The 13,281-nt window shown below is 42.7% G+C and overlaps 1 protein-coding gene across 8 annotated transcripts in view; it reads left to right on the top strand.

The window, feature by feature from the left end:
• SLC6A6 (solute carrier family 6 member 6) overlaps positions 1 to 10,276 on the top strand; it is a 92,776-nt gene extending 82,500 nt beyond the window's left edge. For all 8 annotated transcript variants that reach the window (XM_033071917.1, XM_033071915.1, XM_033071916.1 and 5 more), the window contains 3 exons: positions 874 to 974; positions 1,661 to 1,831; positions 3,205 to 10,276. In XM_033071917.1, coding sequence (XP_032927808.1) covers positions 874 to 974; positions 1,661 to 1,831; positions 3,205 to 3,345 — 413 coding nt within the window. In that variant the 3' untranslated portion in view covers positions 3,346 to 10,276. The remainder of the gene's footprint in view (positions 1 to 873; positions 975 to 1,660; positions 1,832 to 3,204) is intronic.
• The last annotated feature ends 3,005 nt before the right edge of the window (positions 10,277 to 13,281 follow it).

The following is a 13,281-nucleotide window of genomic DNA, read 5'->3' as shown; positions in this document are numbered from 1 at the left end:
TTATCTGATACCTTTTGATGAGTCAGTGACAATTTTGTTAGCCAAATATTTAATCATCAGCCACCCCAGAGTCTTCTTCCCAGCAACAGACACATACCATTAATGTAAATTTGCCCTGACCATTTGGAGACAAATTTGCATCTGGGATAAATCCAACCTCCACTGTTTTTTTTCTACCAAAAATGAGTATTCTTCCATTGCTAATTAATAAGGGCACAATTAAGCATTTTTGTGTGTTAAGTTTAGAGATGAGAGTTGAAAGTGTGGCCAGCCATGAAAATTTCTGTTTGTCTCTCAGAGAATTTCCTTTCAGAGCTGCAGGGACAAGCCAACCAAACAGAAAGTACAAAAAAGAGAGCTGAAAGTATATTCTGCCCCATTACTTTTGGCAATGCCAAGCACCATGGTCTGACAGTGGCCTCTGTAGCTGCCTGAGCTTTGGTTGGGGAATAATTGGGTGTTTGCTGGTTAGGACTGGTTATTTCTCTGATTCTCCACATGTTCTGGCTCTTCAGAAAAGCAAAACAAAGTCAGATTTCTGCAGAAGCAGGTGCACTGTTTGTTGTCAAGTCTTCCCCATGGTGATCCCTCTGGGAAGTTCAGAGAATCTGGAGAGAGGAGAGGGGGTGTGATGGGGACAGGAGAGATTAGCATCACACTCCTGCAGCCAAATAATGAGGGGAGGGTGGGATGAGAGATTCCCCCAACCAGTGAGCTTTTCAAGAAAATAATTTTGGACTTCACAGCTGTGGGAAGCATTTGAAGAATACATCTGACACCTTCATCTTCTCTTTAAATACCCCTTGGAGAGCCTAGGAAAGCAGCTTTAATCCTACAGTATTTACAGGGCTTTTGTTTGCTCAATTCTTACAGGCGCTGATAATATTTATGATGCCATTGAGGATATGATTGGATACAGACCTGGTCCCTGGATGAAATGGAGCTGGATTGTGATCACACCAGTTCTCTGTGTGGTGAGTACTGACCTGTGCTCTTCCAAGTCTTACACTTGGTAGTGCTAAGCCACCTCTTACTGCTTCTCTGCTTCCTCTTGCATTCAGAGGCCAATTTGCAAAGAGAAGCTGAAGGCTTGAACATACCTCTCAAAGACATCATGTTCTCATGTGTCAGATGTTAGCATGACAGCTCTCCAGTCTCTGCTGTGCCCTCATGAATTGCAGTTGGCTACATTTAAGTGAATTTTTCTTAGGATTGGCAAAATTTTACATTAATGAAGAGAAAACTCACCCTCCAAAGAAAAGTCCCTACATTAAGACATAGGACTGCTAGGCCATTGTAATAAAAAGACTTGAGCGGTCTGAGGCAGACCTTGGCTTGCAGTATTTCATTGGGTGGGAAGAACATCCTTGTAATCTTGCAGTGTACAGCAAGTAGAGTCCTGAAGAATTGGCAGTGTTCTGCAGCTGTTCAGCCCTGTCTCTTAGCACTCTGTCGTCACACAGCAGATGCTATAAGCAGATGCAGATGCTCTTCCAATGATTGAAATGGAAGAACAATTCCCCCATTGGTTTAAAACACATATGGTATCCATCAGCTCTGATTTTCACTGCCTGTCTTCCTCAGGGCCAGTGGTTGCAGCAGAGCCTTACTGCTTTTAGCATTTTTTGAGCCTCACTTTGTTTTCCTTTCTCATCCACAGGGGTGCTTTATCTTTTCTTTGGCCAAGTATAAACCACTGACCTACAACAAGGTCTACACATACCCAGACTGGGCAATTGGCCTGGGCTGGGTTCTTGCCCTTTCCTCCATGATCTGCATCCCTATGGTGATGGTCATCCGCATCATTCAGTCAGATGGGTCACTCATTGAGGTAAGAACAACCAATTGTCTGTCTAGAGGAGAAAGGGAGCTTTAACTTGTGTTTTATGCAAAGTAATGCTTGGAAAACTGCCACCTTGCCCAGGTAAGGCAAATAAAACTGTTAAAGATCACCTGTCCTCTGGGCAAACAGTAGAAAGAGAACAAACACAAGGCCTTCTGTCCTCAGACAAACACCAAGTGATTTTATTCATGTCCCACTTGTGCAGCTTCTAGCTTGGCAAATCATTACCCCCACGTGCAGACAAACACTGAAGGACTGGGGTGTTTCTGAGTCTCAGGTTTCTCATCTCAGCCCCCAGGGACACAGAAGCACCATTCTGAAAATTGCTGGGAAAGCAAGATAAAGAAAGACCTGGGTCAAACCCAGTTGTGGGAAAACTCATTGAATTTCAAGGAAATTCAGATAAAACTGTGGATTGTGTGGCTCTCAGGCATGGCCTTCACTGTGGGGGACTAAATAAAAGTCAAACCCTCTTGACAGAGGGCTTCACTTTTTAGCTTTTTTAATTTGTGTTTATTTCAAACTGAAACACTGGATCCAGATTGCCGTAGTATTTGGAAAACTTTGGGTCTGATTTAGACTTGACAGTGCAAATTCCCTCAGGTTTGGATTTCCAGGAAATCTCTTACCCTTTGCAGTTCTGTCTGGGCTCCTCTAATTTTTTTTTTTCTTGCAGTGGAAAGTATTTAGAGGCTGTGCAAGCATGAAACTTAGGAATTCTCTTCAAAGTTTTCAGACTAGTTCTGTTTTTGCATAACAAGTTGATGTTAAGTGCAGCTCAGGGTAGTCTTGGAGAAGAAAGTGGAACATTTTGGGTTAGGAAAAAAGAACAGACTTTAAAAAAATACCAAACCCAAACATTTCCCAGAGCACAAACACTTGCATTAGTTTTCTTCCAAGTGTTAATGGCCTTTTTCAGCTGTGGCCAGGGCATAAGTGTTAATTTTCCTGCCTACATTGCCACCATTGTCACCATGAGAGACAAGTCTAAAAGTAGCCAAAACACTGCTCAAAGACCATGTTAGGAAAGGAAAGAGAGTAAACACTGGTCAGATGCCATTCAGTCCTTCCTTTGTGAACTGAGATGTAGGACAGAAGTTGCCACTTGGCAATGAAGGCTGGGCTGAGAGGCAGAGCTGTTTGTAAATGAGGAAGGAGGGCACACATCCTTTGCAGCACTGAAAGCCCAAAGTTCAGGATGCTGAAAAATGCCTGAACTTCCCTCCTGTCTGACTTCCCAGCCTCTGCAGCTGAGCAGGAGTTGAAGGCTCTGCAGACCCTCACAGAGCCACATCTCCAGCAGCACGTGGGGACACAGAGCCCTTCTGCTCATCTCACCCTGCTTCCCTTCTCTCTTGCAGAGGATAAAGGCAGTGGCTGCCCCCAAGGAAGTGAATCGATGGTCCAAAGAAACGGAGAGTGGCACCCCCTTCTGCCCCAATGGAACTTCGAATGGCGGATTGATCAAGCCAACTCATATCATTGTGGAAACCATGATGTGAGCTCTCTCTGTGAGAGGATAAACCTGCTTTAACTGCCGTTTACTAACCATAGATTCTCATAGGACCAGGTTTACAGAGCTTTATATTTGCACTAGGATTTATTTTTATTTCTCACAGAGAAAGTTATTTTTTGTGTGTGTGTTTTTTTTTTAATATTTTGTAAGGTAATCACAGCAGACGTCTCTCTGTAGAGGGAGAGCTTTCATATCAGACTAGACATATTACAAGAATTTACTATTATTGGGTTTTTTAAAATATATATATCTTTATCTCTAAATATTATACACCTTACCACTTGAATTGATTGTCTTGCCAGCAATACATTCAAGTCTCAGAAAGCAATTTTAGGTGCTGGTATGGTTGGGAGCAGGGTAACCTAAAGAACACACAAAAGGAGCTCTGTTGAGAGATACATTTTTTTTAAAAAAATGCTGTTTCAAGAGAATTTTCAAAGGTGTAGTATTTCCACCCTCTGGTTCAGCTGTGGTAAACGACAGGCGTCAGGGTCACTTTAGGGAGTGGATACAGTTTTGTTTAGTGCAGTCCCTGGATAAGGACAGAGCCAAACAGCTGGAGTGGAGAATTTGCAAGGGATGCAGAGAAGCTGGGTGTGAACAGTCTTGTGGCTGTCCCTCCCAGGGACAGCACTGGGACCCTGTCACACCGACTGAGGAGAACTTGAAGAAGGCATTTGCAGGATATGACATGGTTCAGTCTTTTTTTGTTGTTGTTTTTAAATTTTTGAGGGGTTTTGTTGTGGTTTTTTTTTACTGAAGTGAAATGCCTGCTGTTTGTGTGTGTGCAGGGAGGTTAAGTACCTGCTCCTGAGTTTTCCAGCAAACCATATTTTGGTGTGGTGGCCCTGTTGTAAACTTTAATTCTGCAAACTGGGAGGGCAGCCTGTCCCCAGGGCAGCAGGGATGAGCACAGAGCAACCAAGAGGAGAAAAACAGCACCTGCTCTGCAGGTGCTTCAGGTGTTCACTTCCTCATTTGGACTTTGGTTTGGGCAGGAAAATAAAGGAATCACTTCTGGACTCCATCCAGAGGTGAACACAAACCAGGTCATCCCTGACAGGAGGAACAAAACCACTCACCTGGTGAAACTGGTATTGATAACAGACACATCGTTAATAATAATAGCATTTATGATAATAATATCACACAGCAAACAGGTGCTTTGCATCCATGTATCTCAAAAATGCTTTTCCAAGTTCGGTATCAGGATTTGCTTTATTTATTTATTTGGGGGAGGGAGGTCATTGCTGTTGGAGGAACAGACAAAAGGACTAAGTGTGTCCCTTGTCCCATGTTACTAAATAGCAGTAGTGGACCTAGAGCCCTCAGTCTCCTTGCTCATCATTGGTTTAAACCATGATTTTATTTTATTTTATTTTACTTTATTTTATTCTATTTTATTTTGTTTTTAGGGGGGCTGGAGGGTGGAAAATATATTTATGAATCTAATCTGCTGAATAAACAGGGCTGTTTGGAATTTAAATTAAAGTGAAGGGAACATGTTACACTGAACTATTTTGTGTTGGTCAGAAGGAATTGGGTACCATTCCAGATGAGACTAGGAAGTGAAGAGAAACCACTACAAGGAGTATAAGAATGGGGGTTCCATTCATGTAGTGCAGGTGAATGTTTCTGTGGGGAATTGGATCCCTGGAAACTGTCTAAAACATGGACAAAAGCCTTTTCTTTTTACTTTTTTTTTTTTAACTTGAGCAGGTTGTGCTGGGAACAGGTGCTCTGGCTAAACTCAGCCTTGTCTTGTGGGCATTGTATTAGAGGGAGAGAGGTTTTTTCTTATGATACCACAGGTAGTCTATCCAAAGGCATTTAGAAGAAATGCTTGAAAAAGCAGTTTGTATCTGCTTGTTCTGCTGTCAGCTTCGTCTGTCAGGGCAAAGGTTGTCATTTATTTTAAAAGGAACATAAACAGTTCTTAACATTCCTACACAGTAGCTTTATTTCATTTTTTCTTGTCCCATGTGCTAATTGGCCACAGCAACACAAGCATTTCTTAACTTGTTGGTTTCCCTGCAACAAAAATGGGGAGATTTAAAACTAAGAGATGGACCAAAATAATTATTAATTATTAATCATGAAAGAAAAGCATTGCTGCATCGCTGCAACTTCCAAATCTTTCTAGTTTGAATTTGCAGATACTTTGACATCAGAAAGTTGAGTTGCAGCAACAAAACCAGCCATGGAAGAATTGTGTTTTCCTTTTTCTGGTTGCTGTGTTATGAGAGTTCTGAAGGAAACTTTTGCGCAGCTGGAGATGGCAAACATCTCAATGGCACCTGCTGGGCCAGTAGCAGAAACCATCCAAGGTCACAGGAGGAATTCCAAGAGCAGTGGGTGTCATCAAATGTGCCCAAAATAAAGAAATATTCATACAGCAGTTTTATTTTTTTAACAATCAAAGGCAAGGAAATGTAACCAAAGATATCTCTCTTGGTGGGCTTCAGCTTGGACTCTGATTTTTGAGTTACAGTCAGTGTCTGTAATAAACAGACATGGATGAAGAGGAAGTAGAAGGTTAGGGGGGTCTCAATTAATGGTTTTTATGAGTTTAGATGAAACACTGATGCTCGATTTATTTCTTTTTTTAGATACATTGTCATACAGCCGTGTTTGAGATTATATATTTGCACATGACTTTTGTGCTATAGAGCTAAGACAAGCTTTAGTTAGGGAAAAAAATGGTTTGGCTACATCAAAGAAGTCTCCAGCAAGTCAGCTGGGTGTTTAGGCATCTCCCATGTTGTGGAGAGTGTCTTAGTGGGAAGAACCAGAGGGATAATACTACACCTTTCAAAATACAACTACCAGAGAATAGAACCCAGCCCCATTTCAATACAAACTGTGCCATTCAAATCAGTCGCTTCCATGTTCCAAGTGAAAAGCTCTCACACATATGCAACAACCTGACTGAAGATTCTGTGTCAGCTTCCCTGGCCCTGCTGTGCTCTTCAGCACGACTGCAAGGGAGGGCTGGGGCTCACCAAGAGCCAAGAAATCATTGTTTCTGGAAAACAGTTTCCCTCTCCCCTCCTCCTTGCCCTAACAACAAAAAAAAATGTACTTCATTCTTGTTTTATCTGGGGTTTGAGTTCCAGTGAGCACATTTGCATTTTTACAGTTTGGGGTTTTTACCTAACGATTTTATCAGATTTCTAAACTTTTCTTGGTGATAAATTTGCATTTCAACATGATCCTCTGCCAAATTTATTAAAAAATAATTTTTAAAAAATGTTTGTGTTTTCTACCTATTTTGACTGCAAAGACAACTGATTTTTTTCCTATATTTACTTGTTTAAACTCTTATGACCTATTTAACCTGTTTTGTGTAAATGAGGAACTCTTTGTTAAAGCATCATGACTAGTTATAGATGAACTGGTTTGGATCTGGGGAAAATAGTGTAGTTTTGGCATGAGACCTTTAGATCCCTGAGATTTAAGCCAGCATAAACCAAGACAAAACGCACACCTTCTCATGTTCCATGTACCTTTGTATTCATGGGGTCTTCTGGGCTTGAAAACAGCAGAGTTTCAGCAGTATTTATTTCCAGCTGAACTGAAATCAAGAGATAGTAGAAATGTAAAGGGGAACATTTCCCCATGAGATTTTTCTGACCTGTTTCTTATTTTTCTCTATTTTCCAAACCTTTTCAGTTTACCTGTCACTAGTGATGATCTCTCTGAATGAGCATCTGTTCTAAGGGACTTTACCAGTAGTCTGTATCTTAGTGTTTAAACAGTATGATTTCATAAATTGAACTGGTTTTTTATTGTTGTTGTTGTTATTATTCTATTTTTCCTTCTCATCTATAGCTTTCCTTTTCATCTGGTCCAAACAGATCCACACACTTAGAAAAGTCCTCTTTCAAGTTTGAGATAGTAGGTCCACAATGGATTTGTTCTTGTGTTGTAAATGAAAATACAAAAGCCTGGCAGCTGTATTTGCCATCTAGAACAGTGCTGGTGGCCACCCTGCAGCAGCAGCACAGCCCCTGGAATTAGGGGTGGAGGGCAGTTAGGTATGATCTGCTGAAACAGCTCAAATTGATTTTCACTGCTGTTTTTGGAGAGAGGAGGAAACAAGAAAAAGTAGGACAGTGCAGCCCTACAGTTTCTGTAAGGCCAGAAAAACCCCAACAACATCAGCAGAGCTTTTATTGTCGCCGCCAGGACAGCACCTCCTGCAGCTGTTTCCAGTCCTGTGTTCATCCTCCTTTCCCAACTGCAGATGCTCCTGGTTCCTCTTCTTTGTCTCAGTGTAAGATAACTCAAGTAGATCTGAAGACACATGGACATCTCCATTCAATAGATCTTTTCCAAGTCTCCTCCTGGTCTGTTTTTATTTGCTAAGGAGACTTTGAGTTTTGTTGAGGTTTTGCTTGTCGCACTTGGGTTCAAAGCTCCCACTTGTTGCATCACTGGCCAACTTCCAGCTGTGGGAGAAGGATTTGAACACTTTTGAATAACTGATTTTTAGCTTCCATGTCTGGTGGTCCCTGCAGGATCACTCATGGAGGCATAATGTATATAAAATGTTAAATAAGCTGTGCATTGAATGCAGTGGACAAGTTAGTTAAGCAGCTCAAGTACACTTGGAAGAAAGATGACCCTGACATCGTTTCCAAGGAGAATCAATGGAAGTTGCTCACTTTCAGTAAAAAGAATAAAAATAAATCTGTGTTTAAGTAGACTAGTAGATGAAATCTTCCACCCTCATATGCACGCACACAGTGGGGACATTGCTTCTATTCCTAGGCTGCAAATCATGTGTGTAAATCTTGCCAAGCTGTTCAGGATGAGGATTGAGGAGGTTTAGGCACCACTTGCCTGCAAAGAGCCAACCTGCCAGGGTGTCCAAATGGTCTTTCCTGAATGGGGGTGGTGGAAGAGGGAAAGTCATAACAAAATCCTGGACCATGGCCCCTCCAAAGAAGCCTTAAGGTTCGATTTGCAAACTCTCCTGGCTCCTTGTAGGCACCACATGGCTCCTGGCACGGGAGGTTGGGTGTGGTGTGGGTTCGGGCAGCTGCCCTGGACTTGTTTTCTCCAAAATCAGCATCCAGAGCCTTGTGGTTAGGATTGACGTGTAGTTGTGTATTTGTATATTTGCATGAGCAAAGGTCAGGAACTGTCAGACCCTGGTAGCTTGTTTTATTTCTTATAATCAAAGATAAGCTTAAGAAACAAAGTATTTAGTTGATTTGGTGACACTTGATATTTAAGAAGCCGTTGAACTAGTGCAAAAGAGGTGCCCTGAGCTCCATATTTTGGTCACAAAAATTTTCTTATGGTGTTAGCAGTCAATGTGAGTCTATGGGAAAGATTGCTCAAGAGAGACTTGAATATAACCAGCACCAGCACCCGCTGGAAAACTGCCTGATCCAGCCCCACACCCTCCACCAGACTGTGGCTCTTTTCTGCCAGCCCAAAAATAATGTGTACATGGACAATGCTTCTCTGAAAACAAAACAAAACAAAACCTCAATTTGTTTGTTTCTATTAAAAATAAACAGAAAAAGTCACATTCTTTGTGTGGTTTTTTTCCAGCTGTCATTGGGAATTGGTGATTTCAATTTACCCATGTCCTAAAATAAGAGCAGAAATAGCTTGAGACATCATTTCACTAAAAACAGGGACAAGCTCAAAATTTTGCAGGTTGAAAACTTTAAGAAAACAAATCACCCACCCATCCCCATCAAAGATGGAAAACTTTGATGACAGGGTTTGTGCCTGGAAAAGAGCCTGACCCTGCTGGTAATGTTGGGCAATTGAATGGCAGACACAGCCTTTTTGTGTTGCTGCTGTGTCCTCATTTGAAATAATCAGTAAAAGTGTCAGAATTTAATTACCATGAGCTTTAGGAGTAAATTGAAGATAATTTTAAAGGGGCAAGTTTGGGAGGCTTGTTCCCTGTGACTCTGCAGTGCACAGCAGGATGGTGCTGCTCACTTTCACATTTGCAGCACAGGGAGAACATGGCCTGACTTGAGAAATCAGAAGAAATAATGGGAAAAATAAAGCTATTTAAAAAATAAATGATGCTATGCTAAGGAGCTGTGCACGTGCTGTGTGTGTGTGCATTTGTGGGGGAAGGCTTCAGCCCTGTAGCACAGTGAGCACGATACACACTGTTCCTAAATGTACCTGCTTCTGCAGCTGAGATATTAGAAAGAGTTGATTTTTTTTTCAATATATAAAGAAAAAAAAAAGAAAAAAAGAAAACAAACAGTGGCAAAATTATGTTGAGAGGCTGATTAAAAAAACAAAACCTGAAGGGGCAAGTTGAGTTAGTTCATGACCTGCTCCTGTCCTGGAAGCCAGCGCTGGTCTCTCAGCATCGCAGCATCCCAGTACTGTTCTGAAGTGCTCGTTGTTCAATAGGATGTTATTTTTTTCTCCAGTGTAATGTTGTGATTGTTACCTGATAATGTTGCCAGGGACTTCACATTGTGAGAGGTGGTCCATCTTGTTTGATGTATTTGGCTAAAAAAACAGTGGTGTTTTTTTAATTATTTAAATTCCTAGCAACTGTGACTACAGTAATGTGATAATGAGTAGCACATGCAGCGAGGAGGCGAGGGCGATGATAGCCTCCTTAAAAATGTCATCTGAACTTTTTTTTAAAAGAAAAAAAAATGTAAAAATATTTTTAAAACATTTTAAAACATTTTTTGTGTGTTCCAAAACGGAATATTTGTATTTGAAAAAAAATCCTGGAGTGTAATTTAATCCTAAAACCCCCTAGCCTTTGTGTATATGGTAAATGTTTGTATTTTGCAGTTTCTGTTTTGCTTTTTAGATAAATAAAATGTATATGGATATTTTTAAGTCATCTTTGCTTTTTTAGATGAGTTTGTAATCACCTTATAACTGAAAATAAAACTTTCCTTTATAAACCAGCTATGCTCTTGGATGGGTCATTTTTGGTCTTTGAGTAGCTCAGTTTTTCCTTTAAACCTATTACTTATTTTGGGGTTGTCAGTGTGGGAGTTTTTTGCCCTTATAAAATACCATATATATATAAAATATGTGTAATCACCATCTAACTTCACATCTGCCATTGTTTCACCCTGGTTGGCAGCACAGCCCCACACACAGCCACTCACTCATCCCTCATTCAGTGGGATGGGGAGAGAGTCATAAAGGTAAAAGTGCAAAAATTCATGGCATACAAGTTAATAAGTAGCAAAAAAAATGGGGCGAGGGAAAAAAAAAACAGAACAAAACACATCAAAGAGGTAAAAAACAAAATAAAAAACCCCCAAGTGATGCAAAAGAAAGCCATTTCTCACCAGCCAGTGCCCAGCCCGTGCATGGCACCACTACTTTGAGAGTTCAAATACGTCAGAAAAGCCCAATAGGAAGAAAAAGAAGGCCCCAACATTTATTTGTCTGGTGAATGGGACTGGTTATTTCAAGCTCGCTGATGGCCTCTTCAGTCAAACAGATTGAGCTTAAACCAGTGTATCCATTCCTGAAGTCCTGATTTGAGGTAGGGAAAGAAAAAACCAACACAAATGTGAAAATAAAACATTTGAGTATCCCTGCTGAGCCTCCAGCACACCATGCCCAGGATCAGTCCCACAGCTGTCTTTAGTTGGGGATTTTTGTCTTGATTGGTTATTTTGCTGGGTGTGATTGAGGACTTTGTCAGGGGTTTCTCCTCTCATCAGCACAGCCTGCAGTACCTGGGCTAAGCAGCCTCATAAGAGCTCAGAGAGCAACTGCAGTGTGTCTCAGGTTAAAATAAAACAAATAAACAGGGAATTTTAAAAGCCACAAAGTGCCACAAGCTGCTGCTGAAGGGTTTGAACCCCCTGCCCTGGTGGCCATCACCTGCGCAGGGCTGCAGCTCCAAGGGCAGGGAGAAGAGGCATCAGCAGGGGATGTGCTGCCAACTGAGGCACGTCCCAGGGAGCAGCCCTGTTCTAACCCCTCACCTGGGGCACACAGGGGACCCCTGGGCACACACTGAGCCCCAGGGCTCAGGTTTCTGGGTGCTCATTCCCTGCTGCAGCCCCGGTGCCTCGGCTGGCTCCGCGGGGTTTTGGCAAGGTCTCAGTGCAGAGCCCTGTTCTGAAGTGTCTGCTCCAGGAGGCAGCCAGAGATGGCAGATAAGGGTTGTTTATGTGGCAATGATTCCCCAGCCTAACCAGGAGCATTCCTATACCCTGCTCAGTCTCCAAAACTTCCTGCATTACCCACTTGGCCATGAGGGGTTGCAGAACCCAGCTCACCCTCTCAGTGCTGGTGAGCAGAGATCCCTGTGGCCTTATCCAGGGAGCATTCCAGCCTGTGCTGCCCACACTGGGATGCATGGACACAAGAACTGTGTCCTGGGTTGATGGCAGTCATTTCTTGGGCTGTCTGGTTTCAGAGGTGGGGTAATTTGGCCACCACAGCGCAGATCCCCAAGGCACCCCGCTGGAGCTGCAGGGCTCTGAGCACCAGATGGGACAACTCCTGCCAGCACATCATTCTCCAGGAGTTTTCTAAGCCATCCCCAGGGATTAACCACAGCTCTGCAAATGCTGCCACGTCACGGCTGCCACGTGCTTTGCTGCGTCAGTGTTTTGTCACGGAGCAGCCCAGCTTCAAGCCAAGATTCCCAGTGTGGAAAAGCTGCAAGCAATGCTGGAAACACATGCATGAGCATCTCCAGCTCTTCCTGCTAACAGCTACAGGAAAATTGTCTCCATGGGCACAGGGAGGGGAGCAACCCAAGTCCTGCTGCTTATGGTGGGTGGCAAGGGACAGCCCCAGCCCTACCCTGGTACCCCACAGTGACCTCCCAGCAAAACCCTCTGCATGGCCTCCCCCTTGTCCTCCAAGGTGTCTTACGAACAGGGTCCCCTGGCAAGTTAAAATGTTGCTGGAAGCAAAGCGTTGCCTCTCTGTCATCCCCCAGCAGAAAGCAACACTAACCAAAACAAATGCATTTCATTTGCTTTTATTTAATTTAAAAAAAAGGTCAAAGTCATTCCAATCCCATTTAAATACAGAGATTTACAAATAGGTCCAAAACAGGACTAAAATATTCTTTGAAATGCTGTACTTTTAAATATTGTGCTTTCATAGATACATAAGAAAATTAGCATATAAAAATACTTTACAAGGAATACACTCTAATATATGGATAAAAATACACATTTAAGTAATGCATTTCATCTTCATATCATTCAAAATGCATAGGAAGGGATACAAGGACCAATTTTTTCTTCCTTCTTTTTTTTCATTTTTCTGTTTTGTTTTTTTTGTTTGTTTTTTTTAAAGCCTTTAATAAAAGTCTTCATTAAAAACCTATGAGAAGCCCCAGTGAGCTTCCTCTGCTCAGAATATTGCATATAAAAACACTTTCGGCCGCACTGTCAATGCTCCACAGTATCAATTATGGCACGTTGTCTAGTTGTGGCAGCAATGTATGGCATATTGCATACTCAAAGAGAAAATGGCTACAACGACAGAGAGCTGGATGGGGTATGTTGTGCTGTCACAGGGGACAGACAGGACAGGGACAACCCTGGCTCAGCAAAGCGACACCCACTGGCACCCACTCAACCCCCTGCACACTGAACTGGGGATGGAGAGGCTGCAAGGGCAGCAGGACACAGGGCAGTGCCTCTGGAACTGCTGTGTCCGACTGAGTGAGCTCCTGGACTCCATGGCCAGGCTCCCCAGGGAAAGCAAACTGGCCTCACACTGCCACCAGGACACCAACACCACCATAAAGTGCTAACATGGGAAACAGGGCAGGCAGTGAAACACCACAGCCCCTCTGCCCCACAATGCAAACACCACAGCCCCTCTGCCTGCAGTGAACACCACAGCCCCTCTGCCCCACAATGCAAACACCACAGCCCCTCTGCCCCACAATGCAAACACCACAGCCCCTCTGCCTGCAGTG

Source organism: Catharus ustulatus, chromosome 13 (genome assembly GCF_009819885.2).
Source record: "Catharus ustulatus isolate bCatUst1 chromosome 13, bCatUst1.pri.v2, whole genome shotgun sequence".
Taxonomy (NCBI): domain Eukaryota; kingdom Metazoa; phylum Chordata; class Aves; order Passeriformes; family Turdidae; genus Catharus; species Catharus ustulatus.
This window is presented reverse-complemented; position numbering and strand designations above follow the sequence as displayed.